The 17,012-nt window shown below is 37.3% G+C and overlaps 3 protein-coding genes across 5 annotated transcripts; all 3 read left to right on the forward strand.

The window, feature by feature from the left end:
• Positions 1 to 1,209: 1,209 nt before the first annotated feature.
• LOC111610488 (zinc finger protein 845-like) lies at positions 1,210 to 7,691 on the forward strand. Of its 2 annotated transcripts, XM_023344711.1 has the most exons (4): positions 1,210 to 1,475; positions 2,526 to 2,619; positions 2,796 to 2,887; positions 3,602 to 7,691. In XM_023344711.1, exons 1-4 carry the CDS (start codon positions 1,283 to 1,285, stop codon positions 6,979 to 6,981), a joined length of 3,759 nt encoding a protein of 1,252 aa, XP_023200479.1. In that variant the 5' UTR covers positions 1,210 to 1,282; the 3' UTR covers positions 6,982 to 7,691. The 2 variants fall into 2 exon arrangements, with proteins under 2 accessions (XP_023200479.1, XP_023200480.1); XM_023344712.1 differs by lacking the exon at positions 2,526 to 2,619 and having other exon boundaries at positions 1,398 to 1,475.
• Positions 7,692 to 8,150: 459 nt separating this feature from the next.
• On the forward strand, positions 8,151 to 11,388 carry LOC102234060 (gastrula zinc finger protein XlCGF8.2DB-like). Of its 2 annotated transcripts, none has more exons than XM_014474489.2 (3): positions 8,151 to 8,243; positions 8,334 to 8,436; positions 10,118 to 11,388. In XM_014474489.2, exons 2-3 carry the CDS (start codon positions 8,418 to 8,420, stop codon positions 11,263 to 11,265), a joined length of 1,167 nt encoding a protein of 388 aa, XP_014329975.1. In that variant the 5' UTR covers positions 8,151 to 8,243; positions 8,334 to 8,417; the 3' UTR covers positions 11,266 to 11,388. The 2 variants fall into 2 exon arrangements, with proteins under 2 accessions (XP_014329975.1, XP_023200492.1); XM_023344724.1 differs by having other exon boundaries at positions 8,166 to 8,255.
• Positions 11,389 to 12,370: 982 nt separating this feature from the next.
• Positions 12,371 to 16,650, forward strand: LOC111610489 (zinc finger protein OZF-like). The gene is made up of 2 exons (XM_023344718.1): positions 12,371 to 12,647; positions 14,271 to 16,650. The coding sequence occupies exons 1-2, from the start codon at positions 12,629 to 12,631 to the stop codon at positions 15,665 to 15,667; spliced, it is 1,416 nt and encodes a 471-aa protein (XP_023200486.1). The 5' UTR covers positions 12,371 to 12,628; the 3' UTR covers positions 15,668 to 16,650.
• Positions 16,651 to 17,012: the final 362 nt, after the last annotated feature.

Below are 17,012 nucleotides of genomic sequence, written 5' to 3' on the forward strand. Positions count from 1 at the left end.
TTAGATCTCCACCAGGGGGCGTAGCAGAAAGCTGCAGGCCTGATATTCTGCAGGTGAATTTCTACACACCTGCATCTCATCTGGCTCGTTACCTGGAGGATTAGAGGAACTGGTTTCCAGTTATTCAAAGCCTCGGTGTTGACCCATGTGGTAAATCCAAGCACCACAGAGCACTCTTTCTCTGCTCCTTCCCCACTCAGCTCCTCCAGACTAGCGGCAGTTAGCAAACACCTGATGGAACCTCACTCTGCTGAGCTCATCATATGATCTCTGTCCAACACTCTTAAGTTGTATACAGCATAATGGAGGAGCATTGTTGTGATTACTTCCTGAAGGTGGCGTGTCGGAAAGAGTAGGAGCTTCTTAAAGAGACGGAGGCCCAATTGTGTTTGTGGCCTCTTTCACAAACAGAGGCCACAATTGCAAAGTCAAATTTAATTTTATATATGCAGCATTTTTATAGCAACTGAAGGTAACATAATTACTTGATTCTGAAATAAAATGCAAATGTGTCTGGAAAATACACCCTACCACTTCTTAAAGAAGTTACCTTTGAATAAATCAGATTAATTTATTCTTAGTAAACATATGTACCACAGGCTTTTAAGGAAGCTGTAATTAAACCTGTAAGAAACCTTCTCTTGATCAAGATGACTAAATACATTACAGACCTGTATCTAATCTTTCTTTCTTATCTAATTCACAGAATGAAACATATTGATGAACTAAACAGTCCAATGTTTTCAAGCTTTTATTTCTATTAATTGTGATGATTTTCTGCTTACAGCTCCTGAAAACATAACATTTAATTTGAGAATATTATTATAAAAGCTCTAGAAATGTTATTACACAAATGTGGGCTTAATAATAAGCATGTTTAGTGCTTGCTTACTGTTGTTAATTTTAAAAATTGCCTTATATTGGCATAATCCTTGGAGTACTCCGCTTTTGATAGCTGCATATTATGTTTAAGTTAGTAATAAGCTATTCTTAATTTTGTTTGTTGGTTTTTTTATGTTTTTATTTTTATGTTTGTGTGAACCTACACGCCCCGACACTTACAACTTAATTTCCCGACTGTGGCGACAATATTTCTATTATATTCTATATTTTAAAGTGCGGTTCAGACCGTGCTTTTATTTTGAAGGTCATAGTGACGTATTTCCACCGTGCGTTAGCAAGAAGTTGCGCGCGCATCGTGGAGCAACGGAAGTACATCCCCGGTAGTTTTCAAACACAACAGAAGTATCTAACGCTGAAAATTACCACCACCGGACTCAAAATGTCGGGTTGTTGCGTTTACGGCTGTTCGAACCGGTACTCGCAGGACGGGGTTAAATTCTACCGCATCCCGGGGGGAAACCGGCCGCTTCAGAGCCACCGGAGGCGGCTGTGGCTTCAGGCTATCAATCGGGTGGATTGGACCGAGAAAACTATGAAGAAAGCTCGGGTCTGTGGTGCCCATTTTATATCAGGTAAGGTTATGGGAATATACTTTTAATTCACTAGAAACTCCGGTTGCTCTCAACAGCTGTTTGTAAAGCGTCACAATCTACTGGTGCTGCGTCGAGTAATCCGGAAAAAAATAATAATAATTGAGGAACTGGTTCATCAATTTTATTGTGAATTGAAGGGGCAGATATTTAGTGTTACCCTCGTCACATTTTATTGTCTTAGGATATTTTTGCGTGTATGTTTGCAATATACTTAAGCCTCTCCCCCCTTTTTGTGTTGCAATGAACCCAATTTTCCCACATCTGGCGACATTTTAATTGCTAAATCAAAGATTTGCCCGTAGTAAACACAAATGATCACTTATAATAAACACAGCAGATCCTGTGTTTTAGTTTCTGTTGTTCTAAAGCACAATTTGTGAGGATGAGAGTTTTTTTTAAGGCTATGAAGAATGCCTCATCTTTCCTGATGCATTATAAAACGCTGCTACATGGTGGATCAAGCTCACCAAGGTCATTTTTGAACACAAACATACAGTAACATTTGGGGACCAGAGAATCCCTTGGAATATTGGGAAGGACAGAAAATGTTTTATCCCAACTTCAGTAAATCTGTTGATTCTTTCCTGACAACATCTGCGCTCTATGAAAGCTAATTTTCTATAGCAGATGGAATAATCTCACATCGGAGAAACCGCATGAAGCCAAGCACAATAAAAAAAAAAGGTTATTATTTAAAAGCCAATAGTAACATTTTGTTTCCTGTAACATAAACATGATTAAAGTAACAAAAACCCATTCATATAACAACCCTGTCATCTATTTTATTCCAGTTTTCCTTTCTATCCAGCATTGTTTCAATAAAAACAGATTAAGAATCATTTATCTATTCAGTTTAAAGGTTCATACATCAAATTATCATCATCATCATCATGTTTCATCTACTTGATGTCGCAGTGGAGCAAATGAATCATAAGTTGAGCAATTGGATGGAAAGCCTAAGTGCCATTAAATTTGGACATATAATGTTGGCTGGTTGCTAATAAACAAACTTGTGTGTTTTATTTACAGGGGAGGCGTCACTGGACTCGCAAAATCCTGATTTTGTGCCTTCTGTATTTATGTCCACTAAACAAATTCAGAGACCTGGAGCAAAGATGAAAAAGTAAAGATAATTAGTTTGGACTTCTTATTCTTATTTTGTTGTTTTTTAACTTTGCTCCATTGCTATGGTATTTAATGTGCATTGGTACAAGCTTTGAAATATTGCTCTGTAGAAAATGTAGATGTAGTTAAAATGTTTATCCATATGAAATCTTACTTCACTTTTCTTTATTTTAGGAACCAGAGGAAAAGGGGGAGAGATGACACGGTGCACAAGTCACCAGATCCACCCAGCTTTGGCAGTGACACCAACATAGAGCATGGTCCCGGTACAAATACATTTTGTCTTATTACCAACTGATTGTTAGTGATCCCATTACAACTTTTAAACAAAATTTATTTTCTGAAAAAGGATAAGAATTAACAGACTGTTTAGTAAAAGTTGTAAACTGCCAGTAGCTTTTGTTTTCACTACTGCTACTCTTGCCTCTCTAGTCTCATACTGTGGTCCAGTTTTCTAATTACTTTACCTTTTAGTGAACTCATCAACTTAGTAATTATATTAGGTGGAATATTTAAAAATTTGCATAGAATAAATCTGTTTTTGTTTTTCTTGTTCAGTGTGTTAACTGGTAGATATTGCCTTGGTTCAGGACAAAGTTCAGGAATCTGAAGGTTAAAAATGTTTTTTCTTTTTGGTATATCACCTTTCAGCAACAAGGCATTTCAAAGTGCTTTACATAATAAAGACACAAAAACACAAAGTCATAGAACACACAGACAGCATTACATTTTGTCATCATTACACATCAGATTATTGATTAGTGTTTCAAGATTATGTTTCAAAAGTGACTTTAACCAGGTGGGTTTTTAGTCTAGATTTAAAGGAACTAAGTATTTCGGCTGTTTTGCAGTTTTATGGAAGTTTGTTCCAGATTTGTGGTGCGTAGAAGCTGAATGCTGCTTCTCCATGTTTGGTTCATTACTATGACATTTCATACGAGAACTCTGTTCTGTAACTTGTCTGTTTCTGTTTCCCGCAGACGTCCAGCAGCTGATGGGGATGAAAGAGGAGGAGAACTGGAGTCCCAAATCAGACCAGGAGGACCAGAAGTTTTCAGAGATTAAAGAGGAGCAGGAGGAGAAAAAGATCACTGAGTTTATATTTGATCCAGTTCCTGTGAAAAGTGAAGATGATGAAGAGAAACCTCAGCTCTCAGAGCTTCATCACAGCCAAACCAAGGAAAACAGAGACTTTTCTGAACCAGAACAATATTTAGAATCAGATGGCGGAGATAAAACTTCTGATTCTTGTTCAGAGTCCTCAGAGACGGATGTCAGTGATGGAAACTGGGAGGAGAGCAGTGAAGCTCAGTCAGGTTTGGGGTCTGGAACCAATAACACAGGTCCAGTTTGTGAGAAAGACAAAAAGTTACATCGCTGCTCTGAGTGTAGTAAAATATTTAGCTGTAGACAGCATTTGTTAGAACACAACAGGATCCACAGTGGAGAAAAACTGTTTATTTGCTCTGTCTGTGATGAAACCTTTATGTGGAAACCTTCTTTGACTCTACACATGAGGACGCACAATAAGGAAAAAACTTTCAGCTGCCCTGTTTGTGGTAAAACTTTGGCTTCTAAAGCAAACTTTAAAAATCACGCAAAAGTCCACACTCTGCAAAGGCCTTTCAAATGTCCGGCTTGTAATGCAGCTTTTAAATGGAAAAACAATTTAATAGAACATATGAGAATCCACACTGGAGAGAAACGTTACAGCTGTTCTGTCTGTGACCAAACCTTTACATGGAGACGATCTTTGACACAACACATGAAGAAGCACAGCGAAGAAAAACATTTCAGATGCTCTGTTTGTGATGAAACTTTTATTTCGAAAGCTATTTTAAAAAAGCACTCAAAAATACACAAAGAGAAAACTTTTGAGTTTTTAAAGTCATCAGAGAAAGATGGCAGTGGTGAAAACTTGGAGGAGAGCAGTGAACCTCAGTCAGCTTTGGGGTCTGGGAAGAATAAGACAGATCCAGTTTATAAGAAAGGTAAAAAGTTACATTGCTGCTCTGAGTGCAGTAAAACATTTAGCTGTAGACAATATTTGTTAAAACACAACAGAATCCACACGGGAGAAAAACCATTTAGTTGCTCCAACTGTGACAAAACCTTTACCTGGAAACCATCTTTGACACTGCACATGAAGAAGCACAGTGAAGGAAAACCTTTCAGATGCTCTGTTTGTGACAAAACATTTACACGGAAACTATCTTTGACGCTGCACATAAGGATGCATAGTGAAGAGAAACCTTTCAGCTGCTCTGTTTGTTGTAAAACGTTTGGTTCCAAAGGAAACTTTAAAAATCACGCAAAAGTCCACACTCTGCAAAGGCCTTTCAAATGTCCGGCTTGTAATGCAGCTTTTAAATGGAAAAGCAATTTAATAGAACATATGAGGATCCACACTGGAGAGAAACGTTACAGCTGCTCTGTCTGTGACCAAACCTTTACATGGAGACGATCTCTGACACAACACATGAAGAAGCACAGTGAAGAAAAACCTTTCAGCTGCTCTGCTTGTGATGAAACATTTACACAGAAATCATCTTTGACACTGCACATGAAGACGCACAATGATGAAAAACCATTCAGCTGCTCTGTTTGTGGTAAAACTTTTACTTCTAAAGGAAACTGTAAAGATCATGAAAAAGTCCACACTCTGCATAGGCCTTTCAAATGTCTGGCCTGTTATGCAACTTTTAAAAGGAAGAGCAATTTAATAGAACATATGAGAATCCACACTGAAGAGAAACGTTACAGCTGTTCTGTCTGTGACCAAACCTTTACATGGAAACGATCTTTGACACAACACATGAAGAAGCACAGCGAAGAAAAACATTTCAGATGCTCTGTTTGTGATGAAACCTTTATTTCAAAAGCATATTTAAAAAAGCACTCAAAAATACACAAAGAGAAAACTTTTGATTCTTTAAAATCGTCAGAGAAAGATGGCAGTGGTGAAAACTTGGAGGAGAGCAGTGAGCCTCAGTCAGCTTTGGGGTCTGGGAAGAATAAGACAGATCCAGTTTATAAGAAAGGTAAAAAGTTACATCGCTGCTCTGAGTGCGGTAAAACATTTAGCTGTAGACAATATTTGTTAAAACACAACAGAATCCACACGGGAGAAAAACCATTTAGTTGCTCCAACTGTGACAAAACCTTTACGTGGAAGCCATCTTTGACACTGCACATGAAGAAGCACAGTGAAGAAAAACCTTTCAGGTGCTCTGTTTGTGACGAAACATTTACACGGAAACTATCTTTAACACTGCACATGAGGACGCATAGTGAAGAGAAACAAAGTGAAGAGAAACCTTTCAGCTGCTCTGTTTGTAGTAAAACTTTTGGTTCTAAAGCAAACTTTAAAAATCACGCAAAAGTCCACACTCTGCATAGGCCTTTCAAATGTCTGGCCTGTTATGCAACTTTTAAAAGGAAGAGCAATTTAATAGAACATATGAGAAAACACACTGGGGAGAAACGTTACAGCTGTTCTGTCTGTGACCAAACCTTTACATGGAGAAATTGTTTGACCCGACACCTGAAGAAACACAGTGAAGAAAAACATTTCAGATGCTCTGTTTGTGATGAAACCTTTATTTCACCAGCTAATTTAAAAAAGCACTCAAAAATACACAAAGAGAAAACTTTTGATTCTTTAAAGTCGTCAGAGAAAAATGGCAGTGGTGAAAACTTGGGGGAGAGCAGTGAACCTCAGTCAGCTTTGGGGTCTGGGAAGAATAAGACAGATCCAGTTTATAAGAAAGGTAAAAAGTTGTACCGCTGCTCTAAGTGTAGGAAAATGTTCAGCTGTTTACTGTATTTGGTAGAACACAACAGAATCCACACTGGAGAAAAACCATTTAGTTGCTCTGTCTGTGACGAAACCTTTACATGGAAAACATCTTTGACACTGCACATGAGGATGCATAGTGAAGAGAAACCTTTCAGCTGCTCCGTTTGTGCTAAAACTTTTACTTCTAAAGGAAACTGTAACGATCACTCAAAAGTCCACACTCTTCATAGGCCTTTCAAATGTCAGACTTGTAACTCGGCTTTTAAAAGGAAGAGCAATTTAATAGATCATATGAGAATCCACACTGGAGAGAAACGTTACAGCTGCTCTGTCTGTGACCAAACCTTTACATGGAGACGATCTTTGACACGACACCTGGAGAAGCACAGTGAAGAAAAACCTTTCAGATGCTCTACTAGTGACGAAACTTTTATTTCGAAAGCTAATTTAAAAAAACACTCAAAAATTCACAAAGAGAAAACTTTTGATTCTTTAATGTCCTCAGAGAAAGATGGCAGTGATGAGAACTGGGAGGAGAGCAGTGAACCTGGGTTTGCATGAAATTCAACATAATTAGGTCCAGTTAAAATCAAGATAATCACAAGCAGAGCACCTTCTTTACAAGAGTATTGTACAATAATGAGGTGTCTTCAGTTGAGATTTATTTTACTAATCCCAGAGGGAAAGTAAATGTAACTCATATTTCACAATTTTCATGAAAGACTTGTACATACTGATGGCTCTGGGCAGGAAGTATCTCATTTACTTTTTTTCTGACTCACCACTTTTACTACTATATTAAAATTACAGATGAGTTTGACATGGGTCTTACTAATATTATGTAATGCATAATGTAGAAAAACACTAGTTTAAGCCTGTATTTATGTTTAAAATTACTTTTCTTTAAAAGTGATTCGGCCAATGTGTGATCAGTTTATAGAGTCACAGGAAACTGATATCTGTTTAGTGGAAGGAAGACGTGTTAAATATGTCCAAAACTTGTTTCATCACAACAGTTCTGCTAAGTGGAGGGAGTTTTCAATGAAGAAGATGACAAACCTAAATCTAGTAACTATCTTTGAATTTAACTTGATTTTGATCAAACTTATTGTTTTTCTTCAATATGCTGCTGTGAGGGTCTTTTTACTCTAGTTTTATTTTTATGCTTGTATTGCTGTATTTTGAACTGTGCAATGCACTCAGTTTTATGTTTCTAACTAGAATTTGTGTAAGCTTCTGCATTATGTGTGAAATTGGCTAAATAAATGGAAAGTGCAAACTTCATGATGGTGTTTTGATGACATTGGTCCCTTGCAGGAAGAAGTTTCTGGATTTGAATATTGGTCAGGTATTTAGTTCTCCCTGTCTGGTTCTCTCTGGGTACTCTGGTTTCCTCCCACAGTCCAGAAGCATTCATGGCAGGTTATTTTCTCTCTATATTCTGTTATTTATACTGATTTTTGCTTGAAGCTCATGAAAGCAATATTTAAAATGAGAATATTTACATTACACTGAAAAACATTTCAATACAGAAATGTAGACTTAATAAAAACTATGTTTAGCACTTGCTTAAAGGCTGTTATTTTCAAAAAGTAACTCTAATCTAAGAAATGAGTCGGATAGGAACGCATATTCTAATTTATATCACTGTGGATGCAACTCCTACGTAGCTAAAAAATTGCGGCTCAAAATGAACTTTTATTCTGGAGGCTAATATCCGATGAGTAGCGGAAGTAGTTGTCTACTAGCAGCAAACGATAGGTGGACAAAAACTTTCGTTTCCTTATTCAGTGTGAAATGTTCGTGTTCAGTCAGCTTTCCGGGTATTTATATATGTATCCTTAAAGCCATTGAGATTTAACGTTAATTATGAAGTTCTGTTTTACTCAAGTTTTTCCTTAATTTCCTCCCAGGTGTGTTAGCTTAGCCTGTTAGCTGGATGCCGACTGGAAAGCAGCGAGTTCAAGACTTCAGCGTTGGAGGAAAGAAACTCAGAGATGGCGGAACCGGTACACAGTGAGTAGATGGACTCTCGGTTTGACGGTCATTATCTTCTGTTTCAACGTTTTTAAAAACGCAACCAACAACGATGCAGGGCAAAGCAAGTTGATTTGTTGAGCACATTTCAGCAACAAGACCACTCAAAGTACTCTACGTGATGAAAACATTAAAAAATGCAGTGGCATACTAAAGGAAAGGAAAGTTTCAACAAAGTCTAAAATTTACATTTGTATCATAATGACTTAATAAATAAACAATAGTTATTAATGTAAGTCAGGCCCACTGTGTTTAGCCCTTAAAGCTGCATGTAACTTAAAAAAATATGTTTAGTACATATTTGTTTAAACTGTCAGCATGTTGTCATGAGACAGATAATCTGTGAAATGATCCATCTCTTCCTGCCCCCAGTGCTACGATTGCCATCTGAAGAAATGCACCGCTCTCCGTCAAAACAAGGAACCAGAGCCAGTAGGAGGGTCTTAGCGCTGTCAATCATCCTCATATATGCACTACTAAATGTACTAATGGCAGAGAAACAACTTACGGTTCCAGAAAAACTACAAGTTTATCCACCTTCATCGGTGGCCATGCTAACTAGCCTGAACAGTCATGGCAGAATCAGTTGTTGTGAATCAGCTGCAGCATAGCAGGGAGCAAGTGTGCATGAGGATGATTGACAGCGCAAAGACCCTCCTCTTGGAAAGCCAGAGAAGCTAAATTTTTTCACAGATTATCTGTCTTATAAAGTAAACTTTACTGACATGATGAGAATTTGATCAAGTATGTAAAAAATATTTCTTGAGAAAGTTACATGCTGTAGCTTTAAGTGAATTTTAATTTAGTGTCATATTCAAGCTACTTAAAGGTATCAATGTGTTAGATAAATATTAACATTTATTTATAAGTTTCCTTAAGACTTCAGAGCAGATTTGTATACATACACTAAGGATGTCTGTGACCTCAAAACACTTTGATTAGCAATAAATACCAAAATCAATTGACAGTTCAAACTGTAGGAAGTTACTGTAAAGCTTAACTCAAAAAAGAAACTCACATCAGAATCAAAGAAAGTTTGAGAAAAACTTTCTTATAGTTTTTCTCAAAGTCCTGTAAGCAACAGTAGCGTGGTGTTCACTTAGTCTCCTAACAGATAATGACAATGAAACCAGACCTGTCCAGAAGTAAGTCAGCACCATTGTGAAAAAAGAGTAGGGAACACACAAAGCATTTAAATTAGATGGAAAAAATGTGAAGAATTTGGGAATTAGCAGTAGAATAATTACATGCAAAACTTTAATGTTTCGCTGATGTGAAAAAAAACCCCATTTCACAACAGCTGTGTTTCCGTTAAATAAGAAACGCAATTTAAAATCAGACGTGAACAAGTTTCTTCACATGATCTGATTAAAAAACATCCTGTGTCATAATCCTTCATCTACTTCCTGTTATCTTCTCTGTGGTTTGTGCCAGTGGCAACATTCAGTTGTTGATCGTGTGACGTAAAGTGTTTCCATTGCAGTTTAGCAAAATAATCATCTCATCCAAAAAAAAAGAAAGACATTTGATTGAAAAATTAGCTTTTTTGAAATTGGAGTTTTTCCATTAACCAAATTTAACCTGATAAATTATATGAGTAATGGAAACACAGCGTGTGACACTGCCAGTTTCACAAACACTGACTTTGTGTTTCCTGCAGACGCCCAGCAGTTGTTGGAGATCAAAAAGGAGGAGAAGTGGAGTCCGAGACCAGACCAGGAGGACCAGAAACCTCCACAGATTAAAGAAGAACAGGAGGAGAGTGAGATCACCAAGTTTATATTCAATCCATTTCCTGTGAAAAGTGAAGATGATGAAGAGAAACCTCAGCTTCCAGAGCTTCATCACAGCCAAACCAAGGAAAACAGAAAACTTGTTGGACCAAAACCAGATCAAAATTTAGAATCCGGTACTGAAGATACTTCTGATTCTTCGTCAGAGACCTCTGAGACGGACATCAGTGATGGAAACTGGGACAAGAGCAGTGAAGCTCAGTCAGGTTTGGGGTCTGGAACCAATAACACAGATCCAGTTTGTGAGAAAGGTAAAAAGTTATACCACTGCTCTCAGTGTAGGAAAATATTTGTCCACAGAGGCAATTTGTTAGAACACAGAAGAATCCATACTGGAGACAATCTTTACCACTGCTCAGTTTGTAACAAATCTTTTCCTTCAAAAACTAATTTAATAGATCACACAAAAGTTCACTCTCAGGATAGACCTTTCAAATGTTCTATCTGTAATGCAGCTTTTAAAAGGAAGAACAATTTAAGACAACATTTGATAATCCACACTGGAGAGAAACCCCACAGCTGCTCCATCTGTAGCAAAACATTTGCTTTTGAGGGAAACTTAAAACAACACATGATAATTCACACAAAGAAAAGACCTTACACATGTTCTGTCTGTAGTGCAGATTTTAAAAGTAAAAACGCATTACGAGGACACACAAAAATCCACAAAGAGGAGAAACCGTTCAGCTGTTCGCTCTGCAGCCGAAGCTTCCGCCGTACGTCATATCTAACTGCTCACATGAAAAGTCATTCTGAAGAAAAACCTCACACCTGCTCTGTCTGTGAGGCAGCTTTCAAGAGGAGACGTGGTTTAATGGAACATAAACGAATCCATGGTGATGAGAAACCTTACATCTGCTCTGTTTGTAAGAGAGCTTTCTTGAAGAAACACACTTTAGTAGAACACACAAGAATCCATTCTGGAGAGAAACCTTTCAGCTGTTCGGTCTGTAAGAAGAAGTTCAAGTGGAGAAACACATTAAAGAAACACTCAAGATACCATAAGGATGAATAACTACCAATTGTACAGACTGTGGTCAAATCTTCAGCCAGTTTCACAATTACTTTAAAAGGGCAATGTTATGTATTTTCAGACACATTCTTTCTGACATTTTTTTTGTATTTCTGCTCTATGTATAAAAACTTCTAAATAAAGTAAATTTGCTCCTGGTTTTGAAACCTGGCGAGATGTTTATTTTGCATGTTCTTCCTGTCTGTGTGGGTTCTCTCTGAGTACAGTACTACGGTTCCCTCTAACAGTCCAAAAACATTCACGTTAGGTTAATTGATTTCTTTAAGTTGCCCTTAGTAGAAAGTTTTTGTGTTTGCTGTGCTGTAATGATCTGCTAACCTCTCCAGAGTGAACTTCTCTTCCAGTTTCCACTGGAGTGACTGGAGGCCCCCGTATGTCAGGGGTAACAGAAAAAGGATGGGTGAATCCTGAGCAAAATATTTGTCACCAGGATGAGAAAACAGACATTCTGTCACAATGAAATAGAAATATGTTCTCTGGTAACAGCTTAAAATTTGCGCTGTTAATTTTAAAAAGAAACTGCCTGCTGGTTTTGATGATGCTGATTCCTCTCATTTACATATATTGGTTTATTAGTTGCATCAACACACATTCAGTAAATTAGAATATTTCTGAAGTGTGTTTGAGTAACTTAATTCAAAGAATGAATCACATTAGCGTCTGTAATCAGAACTGACTATAATAATAATAATGGTGGAAGTGGGTTGCGGTTTAAGAGAGAAATTCAAATGATTGACTTTAAATTCATTACATAGATGAATTTAAGACAGATTTCTTTTCAAGCCTTTATTTCTTACAGTTTACAGCTAATCCAAAATTTAAGATGAGATTATTTCACCAGACCAATAAAAACATTTTAGAGCAGAAATGTGGGCTGAATAAAAAAATGTTTTATTCTTGCTTAAAGGTTATTTCCAAAAAATATCTAACAAATGAGCATCATCTGAATGCATATTTTAATTTACTGAGTACAAATGTAACTGCTGCTACAGTTTAGCTTTAATGAGCGGTTAAGATCGAGCTTTTATTTTGAAATTCAATGTGACCCGACGAATAGCGGAAGTAGTTGTCGCCTAGCAGCAAAAGCTAGGCGAACACAAAGTTTAGTTCATTTTTGAAGCTAACATGTCTCCGTTCAGTCGTCTCTCTGAGTATTTTGTTACTGGATTTCCTCCCGTTAGTTTTAGCTTAGCTCGTTAGCCAGAATCAGGCAGGAAAACAGCGAGTCAGAGTCGGGTTGATGTAGAACCGACTGGTTCTGATGTCTGAGGAGAGACGCGTTTATGTTTTTATTTTATAAAAACCGCAGAAGGTCTCAGCGTTAAAGAGAAGACAACTACCAGAGATGGAGGATCCAGCACATGGTGAGAAGACAGACTCTCAGTTTTATTGTGATTATCTGTTCTTTAATATTTAACTAGCAACCAGACAGGGGAGGGATATTAGTTTGTGAAGCACATTTCATAAGTAAGACAATTCAAATTTCTTTAATGATGAAAACATAAGAGCACATTACAGTGGCGTAATAAAGGGAACTAAAGAGAAGTTAGAATACAGACTAAAATTAAGCATCAATATTATAAATAGAATACTAAAAAAAACAACAACTTGATTTAAATTAACTCAGTGTTTCAGCAGTTTTGCAATTTTCTGTAAGTTTTCTCCAGATCAGAGGAGCAAATCTTCTGTCGATAATCACCTTCTGTTTTTTAAGGGGGCCACAATGTCCTATGGCAGTGAGGAAGTAATACTATGAGCAAGAGCATAAGTTTGTGAAGGGATCAGTTTGTTAAATTGCTGCCCTCTGCTGTGTTTCTCTGAGGAAATTAAACATGGAATATACTCCATAAAGGTTGTTTCAACGTTGCCTTTTAAAGATCTGTAGTGAAAATTTTTCTCAAGTTTGGTTTACTCCGTTAAAACAAGCTCAATGTTTTTAATTGTCAGAAAATACAGTGTTTTGGGGAGGTACTGTTATTTTTTTCACACAAAGCTATATAAGCACAAGGTATAAGTATGACTACATTAGTAGTTAGGGCTATAGACACTTTTAATAAAGGCAATTGAGTCTAAGATTGCATTAATATTTAGGCAATCACTTTGAATACTCGAACAGAACTGTAAAACGGAAATGTTAAAATCTCACCGAATATTGACCTTATCAGTATTTAACACTAAGTACATTTAAAAAAAAAAATCTGAGATGTGATCTAAAAATTGAGAGTAACGGCCGTGTGGACGATACAAACAAACAAACAAACAAGTGGTTTTAATTAAATTTCAATCATTAGAATTCGACCACAAACCACATTGATTCAACGACATCTTTCCAACATCAGTTAATTGTCTAGAATTAGGTGATTGATGGTTGATCCACCGTCAGCAATCGACCTTAACTGAAAATCAAAATTTTTGACCATAATTCAACATTAAATTAACATCTTTTGCTTTCTGGGTCTGTTCTTGTTGGCTATACGCTGGTAAAGAAGCCTTGGCTACCTGCTGGTTTTGATGCTAAGCTAACTAAGCTAGCGAGCCTGTACCACAACAAGAAAAACTGTGAAACACAAATATTTCCCAAAAGGTAATGTGTGACAGTAGACAATATATTTTATAAGGTGTTTATCCATTAGAATAACTCGGTATGGAAAAATTTGATCAAATCTAGAGTCTGAAACACCAACACATCCGGATATTCCATCAGGAAATGATGCAAAAGACCCACAAAGTCACAGCCTCAAAACAAACAACTTTATACAAGCAGTCAGTGAATCAAGTATCAAGTAGATGATGTGGTTCAATGACTAGCAATGCAAGAAGCTGTGAAAAATCTAAATAATAATGAAGATGTAAATAAAGTGTGATCAAATATGTTAATGACATGTGCCATTAATTTAAAATTTCAAGTTCAGGAATTTCAGGCTACAAAAAAGTTGGTGACCATCGCCCTACATTACTGTGACATTCTGTTCTTGTGTTTCCTGCAGACGTTCAGCAGCTGCTGGTGATAAAGAAGGAGGAGACATTGAGTCCCATCCTGGATCAGGAGGACCAGAAGCCTCCACAGATTAAAGAGGAACAGGAGGAGAAGGAGATCGTTAAGTTAATATTCAATCCAGTTCCTGCGAAAAGTGAAGATGATGAAGAGAAACCTCGGCTGCCAGAGCTTCATCACAGCCAAACCAAGGATTATGAAGACACTGTGGATCCAGAACCAGATCAATATTTACAGTCAGAAGAAGAAACTTTTGATTCTTGTTCAGAGTCCTCAGAGATGGATGTCAGTGATGGAAACTGGGAGGAGAGCAGTGAAGCTCAGTCAGGTTTGGGATCTGGATCCAATAACACAGATCTAGTTTGTGAGAAAGGTAAAAAGTTACATCGCTGCTCTGAGTGTAATAAAACATACAGCTGTAGACAATATTTGATAGAACACAACAGAACCCACACTGGAGAAAAACCGTTTAGTTGCTCCATCTGTGACAAAAGCTTTAGTTTAAAAAAAACCCTGAAAAGACACACTATAACACACTCAAGCGAAAGGCCTTTCAGCTGCTCGGTCTGCAGCCAAAGTTTCAAGTATAAGTCACATCTGTCTTCCCACATGATTGGTCATACTGGAGAAAAACCTTACAGCTGTTCTGTTTGTAAGGCAGCTTTCCAAAGAAGACAAAGTTTAGTGGAACATACCAGAATCCACACTGGGGAAAAACCTTACAGCTGCTCTGTTTGTAAGGAGGCTTTCCCAACAAGACAACGCTTAGTGAACCACACAATGGCACATTCTGGAAAAAAACCTTTCAGTTGCTCCATCTGCGACAGAAGTTTTAGAAGGAAAATATCTTTGACGCACCACATGAAGACGCACAGTGAAGAAAAATCTTTCAGCTGCTCCGTCTGCAGCAAAACTTTTATCTCTCGGGGATGCTTACAAAAACACAAAATCATACATGCAGAGGAACGATCTTACATATGTTCTGTGTGTAAAGCAGGTTTCAAAACTAAAAAAAATTTAGTGGAACACACAAGGATCCACTCTGGGGAACGGCCTTTCAGCTGCTCAGTCTGCGGCCGAAGCTTCAAGTGCAGGTCCTATTTATCCTCTCACATGGTCGGTCATACTGGTGTAAGACCTTACAGTTGCACTGTCTGTAAGATGGCTTTCATGAGAAAACGCAATTTAAAGGAACACACAAGAACCCACACTGGAGAGAAACCTTACAGCTGCTCTGTCTGCATGGCTGTTTTCCTGAGGAAACACACGTTAGTGCAGCATGAAAGAGTTCATACTGGGGAGAAACCTTACAGCTGCTCTGTTTGTAAGAAAACATTCAAGTGGAAAAACACATTCAAGAATCATGTAAGACTGCACACAGATCAGTAACACAGACTGAGGTTAAAGCTTCAGCCAGTCTTTGATATTGGATTTGGAGAATGAAGTGTTCACATTTAAGCTCATCTGTCTCAACATCTCTTTAAAGGAAATAAACCTCACAGGACAACACTGGAACTTAAGCTAAAGAGAAGCTGCATAATGTAACTGTAGTAACATCATATGTTGTTTATGGAACTAAATATTACACTATTGTCTCGGGATAAAGTTGATTGGTTTGAATTGAATCTTGACCCAATCAGACCCCGTTCAAGAAGGATTCTTTATAAAAACAAGAAAATTACAGACAACCCACAGCATGCTCTTCATGAGACTGTTACACAACAACAGATGTTTTTGGCCCTCCAGCCATCAAGGACTGGACTACAGGAAACAAAAACCTGTATAAGAACTATTAATCTCACAGTGGTTCTGTTTAGCATCCCGCCGACATCAGGAAGACTATGTGCAGCTTCCTCTTCTACTTCGCTGGCGAAGGGAGGTCTGCCCTGGATATAATAAATATACTGTCTACTGTCTGTGCATCCACTGTATGGATTACAGCCTTATTTATAATTATGCTAAAGAAATCTTTGAATTATAGAGGGAAGATGAGTCGATGTCACGCTGCGTCAGTATCCGCTGCACTGTGCAGCAGATTTAATTGCCTCTACTTTTACTTGTATAATTTTGTTTTACATTTTAGTAGTTTTACTTTTCACCATTATTTCATTTTTAACTTAGTTTAATCGAGTGTGGCTAGTTTAGTAAGTTTTTAAATTAAAGTATTTACATTCTGTGTCAACTTCTGCTTCTGTAAGAAAAGGGCTGAATAAATTAAATGCTTACTTCATGTTGGGGTTGTTGGTACCTTGATTTGAATCCAGGTGTTTAGATCTCCCTGTCTGTGTGGGTTCTCTCTGGGTACTCTGGTTTTCTTACACAGTCCTAAAACATCCTTGTTAGGCTGTAGGTAGCCTACTTATGTACGGGAATTGCTAAATAAATTAAATTTGCCTACTTTATTGTGTTGTCATTGGTCACTTAGTACTTTGAATATTACTAAGAAGTTTACTTGACTAGCCTCACAGAATGAAACACATTGCATAGATGACTTAATGTTTTCAAGCTGTTGTTAATGTAATTTTTTAAAATTATTTTTTACTTACAGCTCATTAAAACATGGTATTTAAGATGAATATATTAAATCAGAGCATTAAAAAACAATACTTTTAATCTAAAAAAAATTTGCCTCATGGCGACGCATATTAAAATGTATTGAATATAATTACATGCTTTTCCTTTGTAGCTTTAAAGTCCCGCTCAAGTCGAGCTTTTATTTTGAAGGCCAATGTGA

The sequence above is a fragment of the Xiphophorus maculatus genome, chromosome 13 (genome assembly GCF_002775205.1).
Source record: "Xiphophorus maculatus strain JP 163 A chromosome 13, X_maculatus-5.0-male, whole genome shotgun sequence".
NCBI classification, from domain to species: domain Eukaryota; kingdom Metazoa; phylum Chordata; class Actinopteri; order Cyprinodontiformes; family Poeciliidae; genus Xiphophorus; species Xiphophorus maculatus.